Raw genomic sequence first — 27,113 nt, 5'->3', positions numbered from 1 at the left:
GCTTTCGCTCAATGTAAATTTTTCCCAATACCTGTAATTTTAAAAATATTTCAATTAACCACAGTTAACTTACAGTAGAGTAATTATACTGATTCAATATATACGCAATTTTGCTAGCCAATGAAACTTTAGGAGAGCTGTTTGGACCAACGAACCAGTCCCGTGATAATGTTTAAATACGCCTTGTTAATTAGGATATTGGTGCTTCCTTGCAAGGAAAATTCGGATTGTTTATATCAAACAAAGAAACTATAATTCCACATAGCGTTATACTGAATTAACACACTCAGACATGTCTATTTCTTTAGACAAACTAATACATGTATTTTCGTATGAAGTATTGATACATTAATAAAAAAAAATCTAATTAAATTTTTAGAATTTAATATCATTTCTTATTTAGAAAAATCCAATTTCAGTCTGAAAGCTAAGAGAACTCGATTACATGCTCACATATACTTCCTCTATATACTTATCAATTTCATAATTTTCTTATTCTACAAATTGGTGTAGTTCAAAATATGTGGGGTTTTTTTCCTAATAGGTAGAAATACATTTTTTTAAAAATTCAAAAATTTAATCCGTAGTTTAACAAAATGATCAGCATATCCATATTCATATTATATGCATATTATATATGAAGCATCGTTTTTGAAACTGGGGGGCTCATCCAAAATATTGACAACCCCCCCCCCCCCCCCCCCCCCCCCCGATGCTACGTGCCTGTCCTGAATGACCATTGGTCCTAAGATTCAAATCAAATGTATCATTTGGAACTCGATTGATTATTGAGTAAGACGCCAGGGAGTAGAAAAAGTTCTTAATATAAAAGAATGTATTGATTTTTTTAAGGCTGTAATGATCTCCTTTGGAAAAAAGTTCAATATAAAAAATATAGGAAAATGCCCAAATTTAAAAGATAAAATGTATGGATTTTTTCTTCACTAGTAGAAAATGATTTATAGCTGAGCAAATTTTAGGTAGATCTGATGGATAATTTTTGACCATCCAGCCTCCTTAATTTTCACCATGTGATTAAGAAAAATAGAATCGGCACAAGAATAAGTCGCAGTTCTTGGATTTTATACCCCCCCCCCCAATTCCCCTGAGTGTCCCACCCTTCTCCCCTGTCTCTTTATCATTACTATACGGTTCACTCATGTCAATAAAACACTCAAAGGGAACAAAAATCATGACCAGGGGAGCCGCTAACATCAAAGTGCCTATCCAGTTATCGTGAACTCATTAATTCTTAAAATTTAAAAAATTCTTTTTAAAAAAAAAAAGAAGACTTTTCTCAAACACACAGACGGGAGCTATGATTTTGTTGATTATAACTTAACCCTCCAGCCCCCATCATCATTGTAAAATTCAAAATTTTGTGAATATCGTCTAAGAAGTAGTTCTTTTCAAAGGAAGATACAAATGCTCTTGATTATGTAAACAAATGACGACTACCAACTATGGATTACAACAGGTCACTATAGTGACCCATGTGTCGTTAGAAGATGCCAATAAATCGAGCCACAATTTGACGCATTATTTCCCAGAAACATTACACTGACATAATATTTTCTGTAAACAGATGCTTTCAGTTTACGTTTGTCTTTCCTGATCTGTTGTATTCGAAACCAATGATTACGCAGATCATTTTTTTTAAATTCAACGATCGGTCTAATGTTTACGTCGGTGGGTCATGGCAGTGACGTCAATCATGAATATATACATGAGAGGTTCCTTACGTCAAGATAGAAAATTAATACTCATAATTAATTTCCTATTCAAAAATCAAGTTTCAAATCAATGTCTAAACGTTGGCCCTCATTATTTACAACTAGAATCTAAAAATATAGGTCACATTTTAAAATCGCTATGTATGTACAAGTGAAAAACACCTGATGCTTTCAATGAAAAAAAAAAACAGCTCGAGATTTTGTTACATGATTTTATTTTCAACCAGTGATAACATGATAAAGCACCAATAGTGATGACAGAAAAATAAAAAAAAAAAACCACAAAACAAAACACATTTAGCTACCAAGGAACTTGACGACACGTTTAATATAATACAGATTCGGGCTACAGGATCAGGACCCTATACAAACCTTGTACACAAACATTTTGTTGATTTCTACCAATAGGAAGTACCGTACATGTATTACATTATTTCATTCACAGAAAAATGGTTGACTCATACTTCCTTAAAACATCCTGCATTTACATGCATGCAGTAGCACTTGTATATTTCAAAAAAAAAATTCCCTTCGTGCATTTTGGTGCGTCACATTTTATGACCATATCCAGTTTTTTTCCCCCTCTGTACTGATACACAGAAAATTAGATTACTGATAAACAGAAAATTTTCTGATCTAAACAAGCTAGTTTATATACAGACAATAGGGCACGATACATAAACACATGTACGCATGTGTGTATTCATTGTTATCATTGACTTATGTAACTGAAATGTCACTCAAAGGTAGGTGGGATAATATCTCAATGATATGTAAATAAACAATTAAAACACAAAAATAAATAAGAACTTGGCACTGTCTTCACAAGCATCTGAATATTACATGTAATATAACTACATTTAAAAGAGGAGACAGGACCATCTTCCTTTCTGCAGATGTTTAAGAATTTGGAGCTTAATTAAATTAATAATATATCACAATACTGAAATTTCAGAATTTAAACAACAGAACAGATTATTTAAAAGAAAAAAAATTAAATAATGAAAAAGATAGGATTGATAATGGGTTTCACAAGGGCCCAAAAAAAACCTTCTGTACTATAATAAAAGATAAAATACCATCCTAAGAAACTAGATCTAGCAGAAGAGATTGAAATAGCACTTTTTCTGATAATAAAACTTTCATCCAAAATTTAGCTCTAATACATATTTCATTTTTTCAAAAACAGTCAAAATATGATGACATGCTTCTGTCAGTTGTTTTTTTTTTTTAAATAGGCAGTGACAGAACTCGCATAATAAATGTATCATTGTTGTTGTTTTTTTTTAACTGTATGCTATTCAGATCAATTCAACAGTAATATTGGACTATGATAAACAAAGGACAATTGTTTAAGAAAAATAGAGGGAGAACTTTCATTAAACAAAATCTGCATTACTAATGCAATTTTAAAAACAAAGATAAATAATTAAAAGTAAAATCAAATTTGTACATCAACTGTCCTGAATAAACAGATCTAGAACCTTTAATTTTCTTCCTGTTTTAACAATTAGTTTGCCATATATTCAAGTACAGAACTGAAGTCATGAACACAAAATAACATCCACTTGTTAATATATAAATGTGTACAAATACTGTAAACCAACTTTTATTCGCGTGCGAGAAATTTACGCCAGGTTAGCGAGAGCCTCGTCATCGCGAATATTTCTCGCCGCAAACCAATCCTTTGTTTATAGTTTTTATAACAATACAGGTCTGGTTAAGGCTTGGTTGCGAACATTAGTCGTCGCGAACCAGTTTATCGGCAGTTAATTGCGAAATAAAGTCGCTTCGAATAAAAATTGGTTTACAGTAAACCAATAGACACTGATCATGTCTGCACACCCCTTAAATAAAGGTGAAATCTTAAAATTAGAAAACTCCCTTATATAAATACAATAAGTAAGACTTGAAACAGCACTTATGACACATTTCCACTCACAGATGACTGAAAAGTGAAAAGAGATTAAGTAAGACTTGAAACAGCACTCAGACACATTTTCACTCACAGAAGGCCAGTAACAACATTGAAAAGAAAACAAATGAACACAGAGAAACCGAGACTAGACTGGAAGCAAGGGAGGCAACTTGCACATAACCCATCAACGTTATGTAGGTAGTATTAAAAGGAGAGAAAGAGAAAGGTTTTAGGTAGCCCAGAAATTACAAACTGTCTCATATGAAATGAAAACCTTGGAGAGACGATTGAATCAAAAAGATTACAAACCAGTTTAAAAAAATGATTAATACCTTGTAAAAAATATATCTTGGTGTATCACATTAAGTTTAAGGTGACATCAAACTATTTGAGGAACATTATTTTAAGGTGAATTGAATGTAACAAATACATGTAAGTTACATGTACTAAATGGAGACGACTTGACAACAAAAACATTAATGTACAAAATATTGCGTAATTGATGAGAACAATGCAAAAGCACACCAAACAAACTAGTACAAGTAATGCATGCATCTAAAGTGCACCTTTGATGACAACACTTCCTCATCTTAGAGATAGAGAGAAAGAAGGAAGAGAGAGAGAAGGTTCAAGGATGCACTGTACATAATACTGTGTCTGATCATCTTGCTAATAGAGATGAAAATCGAAGGTTGCAAATTACATAAGGATGTTACCCATGGCACATTATTTGCATATCGTGCATTTAAAGTGTTTTTCTTGCTTGGCATTCAGTGATAATTGTAAAACAAGTTTGCACGCAACACAAAAAATTGCTCACAAAATGCTATTTTCCTTTGCATATAAAAAAAACAATAATAGAATTATAAAATAACAAAAATATCCTTGCACGTCTGCATAAATAAGGATGAACAAAATACAATGCAAGATGATAAAATGAACATGGAAATGACTCAATATAATACATCAATATGTACAAGATATGCCCAAACTTCCTCTTTCTATAGATTTGTGATTTCTGTTCAAAAATTACTGCAAAAGCTATAAAAAGGATTTATAAATCTAGCCGATTAAATTATCTTCATTTTTTTGGTTGATTCTCACAAAAATGATAACTATGAATAAACTTGTGCAATGAAGTGGCTCCAAAAGAAAGGAAATAAGAGAAAAACATAAAAAAAATTACCTAAACAGGTCTTGCTTTTATGTGAATAAAAAAAAACTTCAATAGAAATCCAAATATTCAATACAAACAGGTGTTACATGATATAAAAAGAAGAGAACTTTTTTTCTTAATTGAGATCAATTTTTTTACTTGGATTTAATCTATAAGCTATAGCCTTATAATTCCTTGCCATTCTTTTTGGTCTACAACTACACAGAGCAGAGAAAATTATGAATTTTCTTCACCGTCGAACTGTCTAGCTCACAGAGATCAAAGTCGAATGTCTTTTCACTAATCTTGTACAAGCCGGTTTTCTCGATCTCCTGCACTACCCTTTGTATCACTGAGCGGTCCTGCATAGACTCCAGCTTCTGGTGCAGCTTCAGCAGTTCAATCAGATCTTCTCCATTCGGAGCTGTTCCTAAATGTCCGTACCCATTTTCAAAGTTGAACGTTTCGGCCACGTTTTCTTTCTTATCGCTCTCTTCGTCGTCACTGAGGAATTCCTTTTTCAGACACATTTGATCGTTTGACTCTATGCTGAATGACCTAACTTTTTCGGATTTAATGTTCGTGAACTTTTCTTGAGACACCTCTGACTTGTAAATATTCTCTTTCCACTCATTTTTCTCAAAAGACTGAGGAACACTGTCTGATTTTTCACTTTTCATGTCAGTTACCAACTTCACATCCTTTGGTTTTTTATCCATTGGATTTTTCTCCAGTTTTGACCTATCCTTTGAGTGTGACCTTGAATGTTTGTCTGCTTTTTCAGACGCAAATACATTAGGTGTGGATGATTTTTTGGATATATGCTTGTCAGACCTGCTGGATGTCTCTTTGTCCTTTTTCTCGGATGAGGATGAATGAGAAGACGATTTAGAACTGGATTTCTTAGATTTGGACTCTTTGGAATGCTTGGATATGTCTTTCTCCTTTGTTGATTGTTTGGATGATGAATGCCTATTTGAAGTGGACGTATGCGAATGCGTGGATCCCGTCGGTGAATACTTTGATGACCAACTCCTTTCTGAAGCAGCAGGAGAGATGGACCTTACAGACTTATGAGAACTTGGATTTTTGATGGAGGAGGGTGATTTTGTCGATATTTTATGTTGCGATAGCGGTGAGAGTTTTGAGACAGATTGTGATGACCACACATTCAGAACGTTCTCATCCAGCTCTGAATCACAACTTGAACTGGAGTCACTACTTTCCTCACTGTCCTTATTTTTCTCCACACCCTCGATAATTTCTTTCACAACCTCTTCATCCTCATCCTCAGATGAGTCCTCATCCTCAGAGGAGGATGACGATGAGGAAAACAGTTCCTCAACTCTTGGTTTTTTCTTTGGTGGGGCTGATTCTGGTGTAGCCATACTAGGTCGCTTTGGAGTATCCAGAGCCTTACTCAACAACTTGGAAATCTCTTTCACCTTTTTGTCAACAGAGAGAGAGTTACTCTTACTTGAAGATGTTGATTTCTCCTCTTTGTTCTCCTTTCTTGAATGACTGCTTTCAGATTTTTTCACTTTTTCTCTCTTCACGTTATCACTTAAATTTTTTGATCCGTGCTTGTCTTTTTTCTCTGCACTATGGGACTTGAATGCAAGTGGATTCGGAGAGTTGGTCACAGAACTTGAACTCTTGTGCTTTAATATCTCTTTTTTCCCTTCTCTCTCCTTATGTTCACGCTTCATTTTCTCAAACTTTTCTTTGTCACGCTCCCTTGAGTCTTTCTCCTGTGAATCCATCTCTCGCTTGTGATGATCCTTGTGCGGGTCTTTGGAACTCTTGCTTCCATCTCTTTCTTTGGAGTGCCTTTTCTTTTCACTTGACCTGTGTTTCTCTTTCACCTTGACCTCAGGAGGAGAGGACAGAGATGAAGGTCGTTTGGGTTTTTTCATCAGCACGCTGTCTGTGCTAAGAGTGTCATGGGGTCGTTTCTGCTGACTTGCCTCTTTGGGTGACCTTTTCTCCTTTCTTTCCTCTGTACTGAGAGAGTCTTTGGAGGTGGATGATGATACCCCATGTGTTGCACTGGTTTTTGAGGACAACTTGGAGCTAGAACTTGATTTCTCTTTACTTGTTTTCTCCTGAAATATCATCATATCAGTTACTTGACACAGTTCAATCCAATACTACATAAACTCCCTCACTTCATCTAACTCAATACATGTTATGCTTATCAAACACTTACATGGTCTTTAATTTTTTGTGATATTTCAAGTTCAACAAACAACATTTACAACATGTTTAAATTTACTTTTAACTATGTTCACAATGTATATTTAATGAAAATTTGGGGTGTTCTAGTCACCAATCAATAAGAGCCATCTACTCTTCAAACCGCCTTCTCTTTCAGAACAGTATGTTTTCAAAACACAGCTTTCAATAGGGCTCACAGAAATCAATTCTCCCTAGGTTAAGAATCAGTGACAGATCCCAGAACCAAGACTTGATATAAGTATACATGTACGTATGTCTCACCTTGCTTGGTATGTGGCTGGATTTTGGGGGTCGCTTGCTACTGTCCAGACTTATGGGGGCATCAAAAATCTCGGTAAATTCTCCCATTGGTACCAGAGGCTCACCAGAGGGTCCAACCAAAACCTTTGTAAAAAATAAAATAAAATAAAATATAAAACATAAAAGGTAAATGTCTGTCAAATTGATAATCTTTTGAACAGAGGCTATAGAAGATTTGCATGCCCTGAAATTCTATCATCAAACGAATTCTAGAATTTCTCAATAAACCCCACCATCTTTGCAGTAGGTACAGCTGAGAATGGCAATTTCTCCACTTGGTGTCTATAGTAACTATTCATGATGTGCTAATCACACATCCAATGCCTGTAAAGACAGAGTCTAACAAGTCCACAGATACCAAGGAAGAAGAAAAATAAAACAACACCTTTCAAGCTGAGCACACCTGTACTGTGTGGACAGGTAATGACATTACACCTGTGGTCATTTTGTTACATCCTGGTAGTTAGTACTTTGCTTAAAGAAAAAAACAAACAGCGTTGATAAAAAATACCCAAAAACCCTGTTACCAGGAAGTTCCAATTTTGTCCTCAGAACAGGTTAGCAAGCCAATGTTTACCGTTCTTTTGATTAATTCATGAGGATTTCCTACATATATCAATGATGCACTTAGCAGAAGGTGATATTTGTCAATTTATTGATGAATGATTTTGGTAGCCATTGATAAAAAAAAAACCCGTATTATTAATACTGGTCATGGATAGCTAGGATCATTCTATACAGGGGATAGAATCATTACACAAGCCTCCTGCGACTTTTTTATTTAAAAACAGTTAACTTTGACACATACGATTAAGTGTCCACTGGTTTATATTTTCCTTTACCATATGTGAATATTGGTATTCAGGGAACCTACTGTAGCTCCTGCATGCACACCAATTCGTAACATGGTATACATTTATTCTTAGTAATAATATTCTAATAAACAGCTGAGCATTCATTTTCAAAAAGACTTTGAAAGAAGTTGAGTTTAAATGGTGAAAAATTACTCATCGATTTCATTTTCCTGTAGGCTAAGATTGAAATTTAATTTCTTAAATTATCAGTATATTATCTTATCTGAAACAATTACCGCACTCTCAAAGCCACTTAAATTACGAATGATTTTTGAAAAACCATAATGCATAGATTGCTAAACTTTTTGTGGATTCTAATTCACCAGTTTAAACTTTTCCAGAAAAAGATCATACATCTTACTACATAACCTTAAATCTGAAAAAAAAAATGGAATCAGTATTCAAATATCATTCATCTTTCTCAGAAATGCGTGAGTGCTTAAACATTGACACGGGTTTACTCTGAAAGTTGTAGATGTGCATTAATACACGTACATGTATGTTAATCGACCTCTTCTATATTTAAAAGAGAGGTACAGTATTGATTTGTTTTTGCCATGTTACTTTAAAAGTGGGAACATTACAAACATAAACCCACAAAGAAAGATGTCATCAACATGTTCCCGCTGTCCTAACATGTAACCCAAGGTGTTTCCTGTTACGTTTATAATAACAAAAACACATTAACGTCTGTACACTGTGAAGGTCGTTGCCAATTTCAGGAAATCTTTATACAGACATGCCATCAACTACCTAATATGAAAGCCTCTACCAAATTCACTAGTAGACCATTCACAAATCTGAATGCACAGGTGACCATAAATATACTTATCAATCTATAGTACATGTATTACATTTTTAAAAAAAAGAGTATTTGTCTATTTCACCTGTACCTAAACAAAGAGTCAACCCCCCCCCCCCTTCAATGTTCATGTCAGCTGACCCTAGCTATGACCATATGGATTTGTTTTTCACACCTCATCAAGAGCAATGTTTAAAATTCTGTTCGTTCAGTGATAACTGTTTTATTCTTCTTCATTCAATAAATCAATGCCTCAGACTTTAATTTTCTACATATCTTAGTACATGCATTAGACTACTTGTGTATTTATGATAAGGAGCAAAATTTGTGACCTTGTTCAAGCCTTCAGGATGTTCATATCACATATATACAGTTACATGTTTTTGTACCAGTTACACTGATGTTAATACACATCAATTACACATTCAGTCCTTTCCACTGCTTACTCAATTTATTATCTGCTAGCTAAGACCTTTACAAAATACTGTACACTGCATCGCTGCATGCATTTATGAAATGTGAAAGCAAGCAGATTTACTGAAATTGTGCTGTCAAAAGAAGAGAACAAAAAAATATAGAGATTTCCTGTCACAAAAGAAATTTCCATTCTGTTTGCCAGAAACATGTAGCATTTCTTTCTGTTTTAAATGCTAACTATTAATACCGGTATTCTTAATAAGATCATGAGATTCAAAGATTGTTTTTTCATAAATTTAACAAGTCCATATAGTGTTTAAGTGTTAACAAAACTCTTTGCTGTTGGGTCAACAAATTTTGTTTTATAATTAAAATGACATCATTTAAAATGCACTTTATAAACACTTAATTACATACACATGTATATATTGCTTCTCTCATTCACCTCCTAAAAATCAAATTCAATTTAATGTTTTACTTGTCACCCTTTATTATCAATACCTACATTTCTCATTTCATAAGCTAGTCCAATGATTTTTAATTCTTGATCAGTTTTTGAATTTGGAATTACGAATTATTGGTAAATTGGGAAAATCTAATAAGACTATACAATGTATATCAATGAGCTGTAACGTAAAATACACTGATTTGTTTTAATTCCATCATTAACTTAAACATTGTATTTTTATTGATTTTTTTTTTTTTGTTCTCAGCTATTAAAATTCTAAAAATTCTATTTTTTCCTCAGAAATATTAACTTAAAATCACTATCATCCTTATTGTAAAATACATGTACACACACACATGTGTGTATAATGTTTTCTGATATAGAGTTCTATTGATGGAGCAATTAAGGTACAACACATACGTAAGTACATCTGCTACATACAGCAGGTCATGATTTGTATCCTGCAATGAAGCCGTTGTTTTTGAAATTTGAACATGGAGATTAATTAAACCCACGATGAAAAGGATGTTTATTGAACACACGGTTCTTACGTCAATGTTGAAAAACTAATTCTATCGTTATTTTAATTTCTAGGGGAGTGTTAACAACAATTTGAGCTTTGAAATGTCAGAGTCTCTAAAAAAGCATCTCGATAGCAATTAAATTTGAAATGGGGCAGCTGATTATAGATTTAAAAAATTTTAAGGGCCAATCCTCTCTCATGATGTAATGTGTAGGCATTATAAGGGATCTGTATAAGGTTTAAAAACCAGTCATTCTGATCACTTATTATAATTAGTCTACTATAAAAATTCCCTGTCCTTATATGGTAATAGTCAATAAGAGTTGATTTTTATGAAATATTCCATTGATAGAATACAGTCACTGTAATTCTCAAGAACAATTCCTAAACAAACTCTTTCACAATACTTAGTGAAAAATCCTTCTGAAGTAGGTACAAGTACACAAATATATATATAAAATTTCTAAATATTTTAAAACTACGAAGAGGATTGGAATCACATGAAGTCGAGGGGGGGTAAAAGAAAAGTTTGAAACCTACCCCTCCGGCTTTGAGAAGTTTCTTCTTGAATTCATCTGTCGGGTTTTGAAAGGTAAGCTTCTCGCATCGGATGTGATTGACAGGTGGGCAGTCCTCCAGCTTCAGGAAGAGGTCATATTTAAATCGGATCTTTTTGGGGTCTTCCTTGTTCTTGAAATAAATGTCAATCGGCAGCTCAAACCCTGCGTAGCCTTGCTCCTGTACCGCATAAGGGGGTTCGGTCAGAACTGAAATATAAGAAATTTGGTGTGCCACCAGGTTAATCAACGTATCAAACTATTATACAACTTGCACCAAGTTTTTCAAGCATCTGTCCAAATTTAAAAGCACCGTGACCGTTTCAACGGAAATGTTTACTTTTAAAGTGCAAAACACTACTAACTTATTCATATGATAATTAATTACTGTCAGATGTTAATCAAGTTATAAAAATTTATAAGCATACATAAGAAGTGCCTTGTGGGCCATAATGCTAAGATCAGCAATATAAAATTCATAGCTGTCTACCAGTATATGAAGTTTTGGCTATATACTCAGCAATAGAAAAAAAATCGAATCCATCAATTCAGATAGGTATTTCTAAGGCATTCAATAGCTAAACTTTTAATTCATATGTGTACTTCAGTATAATACTATAGGTATAGGAAATAGCTATTTTTTCTGGGCATACATGTAGATAAATAAGATAAACATGTTATTTTTTAAATGGATTTGACATTAATGATAACTTTTTACGATGCTAAATATATATATACATGTACTATTTAATCTTATGTACATGCACTATAGCCCAAAGAAACTTTTCATGACATTAACATGTATAGATATATATGCATGTAACATTGTATCATGTACCAAATCCACAAGAACATTCCAAAACTATTGTATCTACTTATCAAACCTATCACTTATTACACAAATATTTATTGAAAATTCTGAAGACAAAAGACAAAAGACAAAGTCTTCAAGGAATACTGAAATCTTGGGACACAAAAACGTCACCAAAAAGAATTAACTTAAAAATTTGTAAAGAGCCTAAAGGAAACCTCGACTATTTAAAAAAATATATAAATACTGATGCTGGACTGCAAGAACTCGTTTAGATACTTCTAACATTTTATAATGTTCAAAACATAATCTTTCCCCAATGCTTAGACTATACTTATCTATGTATTCTAAAATGGACAACAAATCATGCTCAGGTAAGCTAAAATCAAGGCCTTAAAAATTATTAAATGTTTTGACCCAACGTCAGTGTAATTAAAACATATTCATTCTGATTCACTGTGCTATTTTTCGTTTTTCCAATTAAAATACCATATAGCCAGTGCCCACGGAACAACCACTCCTAGTATGATTTTAAATTTTTATCAATTTAGGGCATTGACTCATCGTTGAGACAGTAAACATATTTTGCATAAATGTTAAGAATCTTTCCTTCAACATTTAAAGATCAATTAACTGTACCATATATAAATTCCCATCCTTTTACTTAGAGTAAACATTACAGTTGAAATATTACCATCTTTCACTGAGAGCCTATATGCCAAGGCAACATTGACACATCAATTATATAGATCTCTCTTTTGCCTTCAACATCTTTATCAAAGAAACATTATGCACTCTGATTATTGTAAAGAAAACCCCAGTATCAGCTTTCCTGGTCCTTCACTGCTTCCAATATCCACAAATTACCGACACTAGCTATAGCTGAATTATCCCACTTCTTATGGTACAGTTAAGAGTTAATTGTCCCATTCCTCAAAACATTAGTAGAACCATTTATTGTTATTGCTACCAATCATTGACACAAAACGCAGGCCATATAAAACTAAATATTGCAACTTGTGTACGTGGGTGAGGGAAAATAAGAGACATCAAATTCTTTTTTGAAAGACCTTTCTTTTTACCCGCTGATCAAAGAGGGAATCAAGATATTTTTATTATTAATTCATTAACAAGAATAGTTAATCATGTAATTGCACAAAATAATAAATTTTCCATGGATCGGTAATTCTGTCACATGTTAATTTTTTGTTCCTCTGCACGAGTTCAGTGTTTTTCTGCCTTTGTTGACAAGATTTCCATACCTCGCCCAGGAAAAACAAAATGCGAGTGATAATCACCAGCATTATACCCCGATATGATTGACCACAATTAGCAAGCATGCATAATGTAACAGAATTATCAGTGTTCATGTGTGTGTATTGTTATTTTTTTATATATAACAAACAACAAAACAATTGTGTTTGTTTAGATTGGTTTTCCAATCCTCAGCCTCCATGTGTTTCTTTTTATCATTAAAATGTTATCTGTCCTTCAAACTTTATAAATGATATAAAATATAAAAGATATATATTGATGGTATCCATGCATTTTACAAACACGATGGATATAATCGAACTTTTTTTTTAAAAGTTGTAACGGTGCATTGGTGGCTCAAACCCCTTTACCAGTAGATACAGTGAAATTCTCTAAATCAGACAAAAAGGCCATTTTACAAGGGGATTGCTGCTTTATTAGGGTTCAGTTTTTTAAGGGTTTTCTCAGGGTTCATAGAGAAGAAATAAAGAGGGAGCTGGCCAGGACTTTTTACATCGGGCTATGTTGAAGGGATGCTGGTTTCAAGGAGTGCTGGTATTGAACCGTTTCACTGTATGAAGAAGTTCTCCCTGAAACCACTAAGCAGAGCACTTCTTCTTTGAATAACTGATCGTAATATTAACACTAGAAGACTAATAAAATTTGTCAATATAAAAACCAAATCTAACATGATACAAATAAAAAATCCTGATAATTTAGAGTAACTGAACATGGGCAAGGATCAGAGATCATCTAAAAACATTACAAATAATTATTTTTGATATTTTTTTTTTTTTTTTTTTTTTTTTTACATGTATAGACAATTCATAGTGATTTATATGATCTTAAATTTGCAGAATATGACTTTGAAATACTTGAATGAACATGTTGAGCTCCACCTTAATGGTCATGACAACAAATGAGTTTATAATCTATTTTGTACAGAAGTTATGTTAAAAGAGCAAATTCAAAGTACAACAAAATCAACAAGAAGCCAAAAGGCCTTGATGGTCACCTGAGTACCATAGTCCTGTCAGGTCCAATGGGAATCTCGGGTTATCTATACCCAAGCTCCAGGGGCCAATTATCGTAAAATTTTGATAAAACAAGACCTGCAGGATTCTAATTGTCAATACCTTATCATATTCCAGTTTCATTCACACAACTTGCATATAGTTTTTTGCCAAAAGCATACATTGCACAGGAAATTAAAGTTTTCAAGATGATCGAAGTCTACAATGTAAAATTGTTGACAGACATACAACACAAGAGGAACCCGTTATACTCAAGTAACCTAAAAAATAAAAAAACATGCTTACTACATCAGCCTTACCCAAAGGCCTGAACCCCTGACCCAGGGGCCATGAATTCCATAATTTAGCTAGAGGGCTTCATGGACATTGTAACCATGTGTGGTTGTATAGAAGATTGTTGAAATATGGCCCCATCCATTAGACTCTTGGGTAGGTTAGGTCATACATTTCACAAGAAAGTATTCTTATCCTACATTTAATAATGTTAAGTTGTCAATGGACAATGCCCAATGACAGACAAGGACCAATTGCAATAGGTCACCTTAGTGACTGAACTAAAAAATGGTTGTGGTTGAGTGATGGGGGTGGGGAGTGGGGATGTGGGCGAGGATGGGGAGTGGGGGGAGGTAGGAGTGTGTTGATACATGTACATTTATCACAATAGGCTTTAATATGTCAATTAATATCCTACAAATCAATATTTTGTCAAATCTCCAATCCTTTGCATAAATAATATTTTTCTAACCTCATGTAACCTTATCAAATAAACTGTAGTGATTCATAATAGTTTTCTAAATTAATCCATTCTAAACTGAATTGTCAATACATTCCTGAAGCAGCAGCTCACAGTCTTACAGGTTTTGATACACATATGGTTTTGAAGGTCTGTCAGGTTTTAACAAACCCGTCTTGAAATTTGCCACATCATGATTTAAGGGTGACAAAAGTTCAACATTGAGATGCTTTTTCCCAGTCTCTTTCATGCTGCATCTGTCAGTGCAATCTTGTCACAGAGCCAACATTTTACAAACCTATGACATAATGATAAATATTGATTCTCTCTTCAAAGGGATTCAACGCATAAGACAATACTTTTCAAACTCATATACAACTTTTCAAAGACGATCAATTATTACATTTATCATTTACAAGATGCCAATTGTGTTTTGGGGTATTTCTCTACTGTTTCACATTCTATGCATCAGAATTGGTAAAGAACTTGACAGATGAATTTTTGGCCATTCCTCTTCGGGTTTTATATCTTTCTTCTTTTTTTTTTTTACACTGACTTGATAAAAGACACATGGTTGGACAACGCGTATGAATTATTGATAAGCTAGCATCACGTTGCATGTACATACAGATTGACGCAAGGCAATCACCAAGTGGGAGTTCCCAATACAACTTAGTTTGTCTCTATATCGTTGGCGAAACTGAACAGATCCAATAATCTAAATTCAAATAAAAACAGACCCTAGCTGTTGTCTCAAGCAAATAGAGACACTCTTCTTCATTCAATACAATAGTCACATTTAGAAGATATTCTCATTCAGCATGTTCTAAGCATATCAATTAAAAACTTTTTTTAAAGGATATGCTGTAGTGTATTACCCAATACAAAAATTGGCTCTATGCACATACAAAAAAAATATCAAAACAAAATAAGCCAGATATGTACCAGGTATATACTAAATATATTGGAAATGCAACTAACTCAACTCAATGTAATATCTTGTCACTACAGTACACAGGTACATAATTTCATAGTTTGATCAGGTCAATTCTTGTTTTTATGCAATTTCTATTCTCAGTTATCACATTAACTGTTGAAAAAAAAACCCACTTTGAAATACAATCTAAAAATTACTCAAGGTTTGTAATTTACACTTTACATTCCAGCTTATAGCGCTGCATGAACATAACTATGATGGATTTTACTTCAATTATGCCAGGCCTTCCTCCATTTCTGAGATTACATAAACATTAATATATTTGCTTTGTATCGAATATGACCATTTTGTACAGCATGATTAAAAATTCATTAACAAACAATCCCTATTAACAAGAGAAAGAAAATAAATTCATCAAAAACAATAAACTCTAATATTCTGCTTAGCAAACATGATCATGAAGAAGTTGCCAAACATCCTGTTAGTATATCATACATATATATATATGTCCCTGATTAAACACAAATCCCAAAATTTCAAATTCAATCAAGCAAACAACAATACCTCTCTTTGGATTGTGGAAACTTCCATGTAGGTTGAACACCACTTTCTCGATGAAGTAGGAGATGTTGCAGTTTTCGGGGCCTCGGACGTACACTGTCCAGTCATGTGTGAATCCCTCAGGACTGCGAATCTTTTTAACCGTGGCTCTATGTCCGAGCTCTATCTTCACTTGTACCGCACAGTTCTGAAAGTATTGGACAAGATTTTATTAACCACAGGACTTAGTACAATCTCTAGATTTGGTTATTTTTTATTCTTGAAAGGAAAAAAAACGGATTCTCAGACAAGTCATTTCTGATATTCTTTAGACAACACAATGCCCTTTATAATAGTACAACCTGTAAATCATTATTTACTTATAGTTATGATAAACAATAATATTTGGATGGCTTTCTCTAAATCATCTGCTAATCAGCAATTAATTTGAACAATTAATAATATACATCACATATTTATTACCCATTTGACAAACTAATAAAGCAACCAAAAAAAAAAATTGGAAATTAAACCAGAAGGTCAAACATGCAAAAAGCTATCAACTTCATTTGCAGGATAAAAACAAAGGTCATAGACTAAAATCCATAGATAAACATGATAATTCTTTACAACCTTGACTTAAAAACCAAGTTAAAAGTTGAATTGTTAAAATTCATTTTCAAAATGTCAAACAGCAACACCATATAGTCGGTATATATTCAGAGTCTCAAAATGAAAAGTTGACAACTGTCAAATGTGGCCCTGGTTGTAACCCTCAGAAGATCAGGAGAACTCGTTTGGGGTCATGGTCGCTCTGTCATATACTGTAAACATATTTACACTTTGCGTGTACAATATTTGGCGGAAATTAGTTTCTGAACACGTTGGCGTGGATTTGAATCAGCGTATTCCTGAAAGTGACTATTCTTATATACCGGTATATATGCATGGCATTTAGAGATGTACTAGATTTAGCGGGAGCCACATTCCGCCAAAAGCACTAAAAAGAATACATATCCAAATGTAGTATGTTTACAGTAAAATATTCCATTCTACATGTTCTATAATATCCAATGTATGAGGAGGCAATAGTCCACACTATAAATATGATCACCAATCTATTCAATAAGTCTAATTTTCTCTCTTCTTGTATATTTGATTTACTGAATTCTCAAATATTAGAACACATTGTTGCAGAAAAAATACTTAATGCAACAATTTTAATATAATATATTAGTTTAACTGTATCATTTTCAAAAATAGCATGTTGAGGCATAAAAAGAAACTTTTAAAGGTGGTATATGAGATATTATAATAAATTCCTTTTCATTTTATTTATTTATACAGTTTAAAAGATAAATAACATTTTTATGTAAAAAAAAAAAAAAAGGCTGAGGATCAGAGAGCCTTAATTATACTTCAATAGGAAGTTATGTCACTATATGGATGTGTCCCATACCAGCTTTTAATTAAGGCAAAGAAGAAGACTTAATTTGTTCTTTTTGAAATCAAAATCCCAAAATGATATGAATGCACTTTGTTTTTAAAATATTACTGTAAACATCACAAGTCCTTTTAAAGTGTCAAAAAAAAAAATCCTGAAAGTCTATAGATCGAGGCACAAACAAGTTTTAAGCTGATAAAATTTGTTATAAAAACCCCTTGCATTTACAATATCATGAAAGTAAAGAAGTAAAAAGCAAAACATTATCAGTCAATGAAGCTTTCACTAATAACATTAATGAAACAAAATCTACCTTAATCTATAACTTTAAATTAAGAGAATGGCAAGTTTTAGGTCTTTACTTATATTCTTAAATTCAAAAAAAAATGTGACATATTACTTCTAACTGATATGTAAGATAATTTAAGCCTCCCTACATATTCTTGTCAGCAATAAAAAATCAAAAAAAAAAAAAAATGTTTTTCTTAAAACTGGCCTGATTTGCAAAAACCAATTATTAAATTAAATAAATAAATTCAATTAAAGTAACTGCTTGACTTGCAAAACCAACTATTTAAAGTTACGTACTGCTTAGTGATCAACAAATGACCCATTAAATCTGCTTTCAAATTTTAGAGACTGTTTATTTAGCAATTAACTATAAACACAACTGCTTTTGCTGTAAAATTTGAATATTTTTCAGTACTCTCAAAATTGTTCTGAAGGGATAAACATATTTGAATGTCTAGAAATGGCCATCCAGCCCTCATAATATGTGTCTTATCCATATTTATTTGTAACATTTTATTGTAAAATAAGTTATAAAGGTAACATAGTAGCTTATGTGTGATAACTTGTTTAATTTAAAGGTTCAAAGGGGCAAAACAAAAACAAAATACTAATATGCACAGATTTCTGTTGAAAATATTTTTTACCCTTAATAGCAAATCAAATGATGAAGCATTCATACTTGCAATTATTCACTTAAGTATGCTATTTAATACACAAATTGTGCTTGAAATGAATTACTTTTTATGCTATTTACGTTGACTCAGATATTAGTCACATCCTAAAAATGGGACGTTGTAAGATGTTCGTCAATGAAGATGACTTTTACACTCATACGATCTTCAAGAAATTGGGTCCAATTGCCCAAAAGGGTTACATTAGAATAGCTGTTTGGGAAATAATATCCAAAGAAGGTAACAAAATTCAAGTTCCACAATTATTAATCTTTTACAGGTATTTTTAACAATAAAATTCTGCAAAAATATATAAATGCGACAACTTTTGACAGACAAGTTTTCCCATGAGCCTATATTTTGTGAGATTAATCCCCCATCACTGAGGGATATCTTCAAAACAGTACTGGCGTTGACCAATTCCGCCCATAAGGACCATTTCTTGCCAGTGCATTGTGACATCATTTTTCGATTACAGTTTTATGTGTAGTAAAATGATGCAACTATGCTTTGGCAAGAAATGGTCCTCCTCGAGAATTGGTCGTACGCCAGTAAGGCTACAAAAAAACTTGTTTACTAAAAGTTGTGACCTTAATGTACTTTTGAACGGATAAAACACATTTTGTTTCCTTAATTGTAATTTATTGCCCTTGAATATATTATATATCTTAAATGAGCTCAATTAAACCATTTGGCCGATATTTTGGTGATGGGTCTGACACTGACGAAACCTCAAAGAGAAAGATTGGATAAATAACATTAATATCTGAAGAAAAGAATAGAATATATATAATGATACAGATTTATCGCATTAGAGTTGAAAAGAAAAATATATAAAATTAGATTTAATTCATAAACAAAAAAAAAATAGACTAATATTGTACCGATCGTCTCATTGTCATACCGCCACCTGTAAAATTTACGATATGTAGACAATATTCACGATATAACAATTCTCAAACTAGTTGATTTCTGAGAAAATAAACACCTCAAAATAAGACGAGGGGCGAGCCAGACTCGAGACACTCTCATAAACACAAAACATTAAAAATAAACACATTGAACAATGACAGTGCGGGAAAAATACGCTGTCGTGAACCCTGTGACGTGTAACTCAAATACCTGAGTCGACATATTCCGTCTACCCTCTGATGTGTATTTCTGTCTTCAAAAATCTTCAAAACTGTTCCATGAAACATCCAGAAGATGAAATTTTTTATGAAAATCACAAAAACCATGTGTAGGCGGAAATGAGCATTTGCGCATGTTTGTACACTAATCTCCAAAACGAACCGGAGTGAATGACCAATCACGGAAAAAAGAACCAGGAACTGATAGGGAAAAGTCCGTGTGCCAAAAATAAATATCAAATTTATATACCAAATGACAAGTGTTTGATGTGAACATTGTAACGTTTTCAGGCAGCTTGTTATTCAGGACTGAATGGTCTAAAAGTTCATTAAAACGAAGGTATGGGACATATTGTGACGTAACGTTATATGTACAGTGTACTTTAATTATTTCATTTATTTCTTATGAATAAATTCTTTGAATGCCTAAAAGAAAATTACCGATATCGAAATCCTTTTGATATTTTTAAATCTTTAAAAATTTATACGTATTCTATAATAAATGTATTCATACAATGAAATGTACAGTCTAAGAATTTTTAAACTGGGGTTTTAATTTGAATGACATAATAGTGACGAACTAGGCCTATAACCAGCTGATAACACCTCAATGGAAAATCCCGCGGCAGGAATTTTCAATTTGATCTACATAAAGTGTTTAAAAACAAAAATCCTTGTGCAATTTCCCCTGAGAAGACCCGGAAACAGGTAAATCCTGTATGATAATTATCTGTACACTTACATGTATATATATATATGAGTTATGTTGAATGGATTTGGTTTTCCCCGTAGAGTATTACTATGTGTACTTAAGTATTGCCATTGACTCGGAAATTGTGATAAGCACAGACTACTGACTTGCACAGTTTTCTCGTAATAAAACTAAAAGAGACAAAATAGGTAGGGGAATTTTTTGGGTTTTTTTTTTAAATAAAATGTTGCATGTAGCTACCTCTGTATAATAACCATACGAATCACTAATGAAAGCACTTAAGTATGTACGTAAGTAAGTAAATAATTTATATGTGTTTCAATTGGATATGCACGTATACACATTGAAATGTAACATATTATTGCTATACAGTGTATATATACAGCTGGCCTTTCGGACCTACATGTAAATGTGTCACTGTTATAATACTATATATAAAAGTCAACGTGAAAGTTTTGTCTCATCCTGAGAAAGTTACAGAGTAGTGTTTTTAAATAAATCGTTGTCATTAGAATTTACGGAGCCTAAACACTAATGTGGTTTCTTAAAGAGAGTTGTGTAACTCGTTATATATTATAAATGAGCAAAAATTTAAAAGAAAGTGTTCTCCAATTTCATTTAAGCCACAAAAAATGCAGATTAGTTCGCCACGAAACCGCCAAGTCTCCGCGCGAAGGGGGGGGGGGGGGCGAGTATCCAACATCTTAGTTGCGCCATAGTGGATCATATGTGGGTTTTTTTTAATATCCATCAATAGTTTTCAGTGGAGATGTGTTGTTTTATTAGCCGGTATGTTCTAAGTTTAGCAAAGTTTTCGAGATTTAATAGCCATATGCATGTGTTTTCCAATATAGAATGTTGAATGACAATAAATTGTTCGATGTCGCAGATCATTGTTATTTGGTATATATTATCATATCACTGGCGTCGGAAGCAAATTGAAAGTGGGGGGGGGGGGGGCTAGACTAATCCTCAGAAATATAAAAAAGTAATTCCCAAAATCATGGAAATCCTAATCCGGGGGTGGGGGTGGGGGGGTGGGGGGGGGGGAGTATACCTATACTTTCAAAAGAAAAAAAACCTTACGTACCCAGTTTTTTTCCCAAAATCATGAAATTCCTAATCCGGGGGGGGGGGGGTTGTATGCTTCTGAATCCAACATCTCAATCTTTCAAGGTAAATTTAGGAACAATAATCTTTCCTGCGAGAAAAAGTGGGGGGGGGGGGGCTGAACCCTCTATCATGCTATGTTTCTATAATGGTTAGGTATAAGTTTGCAAAAAAGTGGGGGGGGGGGGCTAAGCCCCCCCCCCTAGCCCCCCCCCGGTTCCGACGCCTATGCATATTCATAATATAATTCAGCTGATGGCTCCAAATCTCTCGTTATTTAAATTTTTATCCCAAATGAAAAATTGTTTAATAATTTTGTTGTTATCCATTTTTATTAACCTATTCCAAAATCGAACCATATTAATTATTTGTTTTTTTTTTTTGTCGAGAACTGACAGGTGCCCATCAACATTCTCCCCGTGTATATATAGCTAATAATGGTGCTAATCTATGAGTTCCAAGAAATAACGTATAGTGCGATCCTGAACTTGGTCCATTAAGTGAAAATTCTGATAACCCCACACCCACTACACTATTTGAGGTCTGATACAACACAGCTGACTGTAAAAAAAAGAAGAAGTTTTACGAACGATGAAATCTCATACAAATGTATTTTTAAGGTTATGAATGTTTGATACATTTATTAACAATTCTAAAGCCTGCCCTCCTGATTTAGATAAATCTTCAGCGTTATATAGTTTGGAACTCTCTGTTTTCGTTGAATAAAACACCAAGATATAATGTGTAAACTGAAAAATTATTCTACGCTTGTGTTACCCACACGAAAGGTAAATGCACTTTCTTCCATGTTTCCTTTTCGGAAATGTAATTTTTTACTTGACCAGATTGATTTGTAAGTGCCATTGCGTACACCACTTATATAGTCACGACATTAAGAATTTCCTGCATATCCTGTTCATTTCTAGTAATGAAGGCTATGAAGAAAATTTCCAGTATATGTTTGGTTACTAGGGATTCCATTGTTCAGCAATTTTAACTTCATCGGCAAGGTTACATGTAATCAATAAAGCGAATAAGGTCGGTGACAGGTTGTCACCTTGTCTTACACCTGAAGTGCATTGAAACCATTCAGTGTGTTTATCTCGATCCTAAGCATACACACAATTCAGTATTCTGATAAAATATTTTAATGTTAATGTAAAAATGGCCGTCTACTCCGTTCCTGAATAGACAATTTTGTAGTAAATCTCAGTCAACCGTGTCGAATGCTTTCTGTAGTTCAATAATTGCAACGAATGTGGAATCTCTGTTTTGTATTAAACTGTCCACATCTTCACAACTTCGGTCTTTTCTAAATCCATTTTGTTCGTCGACGAAAAGTTCGTTAACGCCTAAGTAAGCTAATAACCTGTTGTTAAGCGCTGCACTATATATATACATTGGATAAGACTGAGAGGAGACTTATGCCTCTGTAATCAGAGTTCGGTTCTTTGAGTATAGGGAAAAGTATTGCTTTTTTCCAAAAAGGATGATATTCTTTTTACTCTCAAATTTAAAGTTAAATAGTTTGTGCAGGACTTTAATTACCATTTCACAGTCAAACTTCGCTATCTCGAATTGGATGGGGCTGCCTATAAACGAGATATTGAGGGTAAAATACTTTAGATATAGGTGATTGGGACTTACAAATCACTTCGACATATCCCTTGTATTCGAGATATCAGTGTTCTAGATATCGAAGTTCAACTGTCAATTGCTAGCAGGCAAATAAATAAAAAAGGATATAAATCTACAACCATTTTAACAAGAGCTTAGACTTTCAGAAGTTTTATCAAACAGCAATGTAACGTACATGCAAGCCTGTTTATTTTATTGTTGGTCAATAGCCACGACTCTTTAAAATCAACAAGATTTTTCTGGCTTTTGAGCTAAGACTACGCAGTCTATGCAATATTTCACTCGAAACCAGCGTCCTGTTTAGCTTGTCCTGATGTATGAAATAGAACCGTTTTAACAAGTCCTTGGACTTTCAGTAGGATGTAACTATCTATTTTTTGTGTCAAAACAAGCTAAAATGACGCTGGTTTCAAGCGAAATATACACCGATTGCATAGCCTTAATATGCCTTAGCTCAAAAGCCAGACAAATTTTGTTGATTTCAAAGAGCCATGACTGAGTGGCCTACAATGAAATAGACATGTCTATGTCACAATGCTGTTTGACACAACTACCCAAAGTCCAAGCTCCTGTTAAAATGGTTCTATATTGTAACGTCATACCGAAAGTCCAAGATCTTCTTAAAATGGTTCTTGTTCTCACAAATTACAATTTTTCTCTTTATAAGAGGGTTGTTCAGAAATTATTGAGACAACACAAATATCTCTCTTTCTAAGTGGCAAATTTTAATGAAAATTGGCCTGAACATTGAAAAACATAACCAAATAATTGAGCAAAGTAACATTACAAAATAGTTAACAGTTTGTTTAAAACAGTACATAAACAAGTCGGTGGTCGGGGTACCCGGCGCAGGCACGAACTCGGAGTTAAAGAAACTTAAAAATCTTCTTTTTAAGTGTTGTTAGACCTACAATTCTTGATTAAAGAAATCAAATTATGTATGTTCATTTTGCTATTGATTGTGACTAACTTTTTTCTAAGTTTTGATAGTGTTCGAGTTGAAATACTGAGAGAGTACTTAAATATTTACCAAGCAATTGAAATCTGATTGAGACATTTTATTGAAGTTTGACGTCAAGACGGCGCAGCGAATATACATAAAATTGGTGTGAACCTCGGAAGAATAGCATTTTTTGGCCAAGAAATTGCTTAAATAAAAACTATACGATGGAAAAGGGTCCAAAGCTTCAGTTAGTCGATTTTTTACTGATTGTTTGACTAAAATTAAAACAAAAGGACGAAATATCGAGTACTTTTTTCACATAAACTGATTTTCACAGTTCTAATATATACAGGGCGAACGTAAGAGAAGTTTCACAGTAAGTTGACTTTTGGGAAGAAATAACTCATTTTTTTTTTTACAAAAAGTTAAGAATGGAAAATATATGTAATTGTTGCCATGGTAAAATAATTTTAAAAAAGAAAAGATGAAAAATGAAGAATAGTTCATAAATGTTTTCCGTTCGTTTGTAAGGTGTTTATAACATAGGACCAAGGAAAAACGTCAAAATGACGTTTCAATGAGTTTGTGGTTGCGCCAGGTGATTGGATATATAAAAGTTTGTTATTTTATTAGGAATGACAAAAATGATGTCATTAGCTTCCAAACTTTTACGTTAATAAAAGACATCCTGGTTTAATTTCTGGTGAAATTACAATGATTTATCTTTTTTTTACAAGGGAGTAAGAGTAAATATTAATGACAAAATATCGACCACATAAAGATATCGACAGGTACCGTAGATGCACGAGACACAAAAATGATATTCCATCAGGATTCTTTTTTTAAATATGATTGAAATCAATGTCAGATTGTGGTTGAGAGAACAAGTTCGAAATCAAGTTTGCATTCAAAGGGGGATAAACTATACGTTTAAAATATTATTACTTTTAATAAAATGAGTTATCTTTCTTAATACGCATGTAGTTGCTCTTTTTCTTTCTTGGTTCAAAAACAGATACCAGATTTATTACCATTTTATTTATTTATTTTTAAGTTTTATAGGACTTAAGGAATATGGAATCATTCTTGAGGTGATCAAATAAGGAGTAATCAATTCAAGAAAGCCTGATAGGCTTTATCATAATAAATCTTATTAATTACGCCCGACTGTATTTTATCGCCTCATAATATTGAAAGGTATATACGCCGTTTTTAACGGCATTTTTGCGATGTTGAAAATTAGACCCAAAATTCTTTCAGCATGACTAGATATTTGAAAAAGAAGTTATATGAAAAATTCGCGATTTTTAAAAAAAAAATAAGTATTACATTAACGATTTGTGTATGATTAATGGCGATTTACCTATGCATATTCATAAATGATTGACGTTTGAGGTTGTTTTGCTCATGTGTGCGCCTGTGCGGGAATAGTAATTCAGAAAAGCAACATACATGTAAAGAACAAGGTAACACGGCAGGTTTGTTTACTTTAACAATAAAATGCTTTCTTTGGTGATTTATGCGGGATATGAATATAAATATATGAATATTGATATAATATAGATATCTCACCTGACAGGTTAAATACATCAATAACAAAAGTTGTTATTTACTCTTTAAGCAGTGGTCTATCATATGCATATGACATACATGTACATGTATTTGGATTTTTCAAATCATGCAACTCGGACGACCAAAAATGCCAAGTTGACACTATTATCCGGCACAGTGTTCAAAATAATACGGTATATGAGCTAATTTTACTACTGTATCCGAAAAAGTCCGTTCGTTAAATGGATAGTGTACATTGTTAAGGCATTTAATGATCTTGTGTGTGTGTGTGGGTTTTTTTTTTTGGGGGGGGGGGAGGTTGGTTTGTTTGTTTTTATTTTGCCGTTGTTGTTGCTTTTTTATTTATTTTTTTTTTTAATATTTTTGAGTAGCTTATAATTAGTTGCCAAATATAGAAAAGATAAAATCACCGGGATACGCAGATTTTTGTGCGCAATAAATATACAATTTTTTCAATGGGTGGCACTATTTGAAATATTGATATTAATGCCTTAATTTACAAATTCAAATCTTTTAGAATCATAGGCATGATGGTATTTTTATTTTCATTAATATGCAAAAGTCGAATCATAAACTCGCGTGATGATTATTGAGACATTGTGCATAAAAATTGACCTATTGACCCATTAAAAAAATCCTCAGAAACTTTTTTTTTCTCTTTTAAAGTATGTTCATTAAAGGAAAGATATTTGCAAATATACAAAAAGTGAATGTTATACATCTTTTAAAGTATTGTCTTTTTATTATCGAAAAATACGATAAATATGTTGAAACAGCATTTAGAGTGTGTCTGAAACACGTGAGTTTAAATGTTAATTGATTTGTTTACCTACGTTTGCTTAACGTCTGCTTTTTCTGACACCAGCAATGTTTTATATCTAATATATATAAAACAATGCTGATGTCTGATGAAAATCTTGCTGCATTTTTAATATGCATATATAATGATTATATATGTATAAAAAATCAAGCATGATTGTTTACTTGGTGTAACTTTTTTTTTTTCAAAGTTGAGTGGAATTTTCTGTTTCTACAAAATTTAATATTAGTTGTAGTTTTAAAAAGTGGGCAAAATATTCTATACACGAAGCTAATTTTTATGATTAAAAATAGTGTAAACGCTGGATTTCAAAAAACCTGTGCGATGATAAGAGGGGTTCGGCAAGGGTGCCCACTCTCTGCTCTACTGTATCTTGTTCTCTTGGAGATTCTATCCATTAAGATGAAGTGTAATCAATATATAAAGGGAACACCAATTTACAACTGCAAGATAAAGAATACCCAACATGCATTTGAAGTTCAGCATTTTATATAAGACGGATCTTCAATGGAACAAGCTCTTGGCAA

General features: G+C 33.0%; 1 protein-coding gene across 2 annotated transcripts; it reads right to left on the bottom strand.

Moving 5' to 3' along the window:
* Positions 1-1,927: 1,927 nt before the first annotated feature.
* On the bottom strand, positions 1,928-19,937 carry LOC128175840 (protein AF-9-like). 2 transcript variants are annotated; one of them, XM_052841688.1, is made up of 5 exons: positions 19,784-19,937; positions 16,280-16,463; positions 10,930-11,156; positions 7,307-7,429; positions 1,928-6,912 (listed from the first exon to the last, which is right to left on the bottom strand). In XM_052841688.1, the coding sequence occupies exons 1-5, from the start codon at positions 19,793-19,795 to the stop codon at positions 5,026-5,028; spliced, it is 2,433 nt and encodes an 810-aa protein (XP_052697648.1). In that variant the 5' UTR covers positions 19,796-19,937; the 3' UTR covers positions 1,928-5,025. The 2 variants fall into 2 exon arrangements, with proteins under 2 accessions (XP_052697648.1, XP_052697647.1); XM_052841687.1 differs by lacking the exon at positions 19,784-19,937 and adding an exon at positions 19,546-19,759.
* Between the last annotated feature and the right edge of the window lie 7,176 nt (positions 19,938-27,113).

The sequence above is a fragment of the Crassostrea angulata genome, chromosome 3 (genome assembly GCF_025612915.1).
Source record: "Crassostrea angulata isolate pt1a10 chromosome 3, ASM2561291v2, whole genome shotgun sequence".
Lineage (NCBI taxonomy): Eukaryota > Metazoa > Mollusca > Bivalvia > Ostreida > Ostreidae > Magallana > Magallana angulata.
Note: the sequence above shows the minus strand (reverse complement) of the source record. Positions and strands in the feature narration are given on the sequence as shown.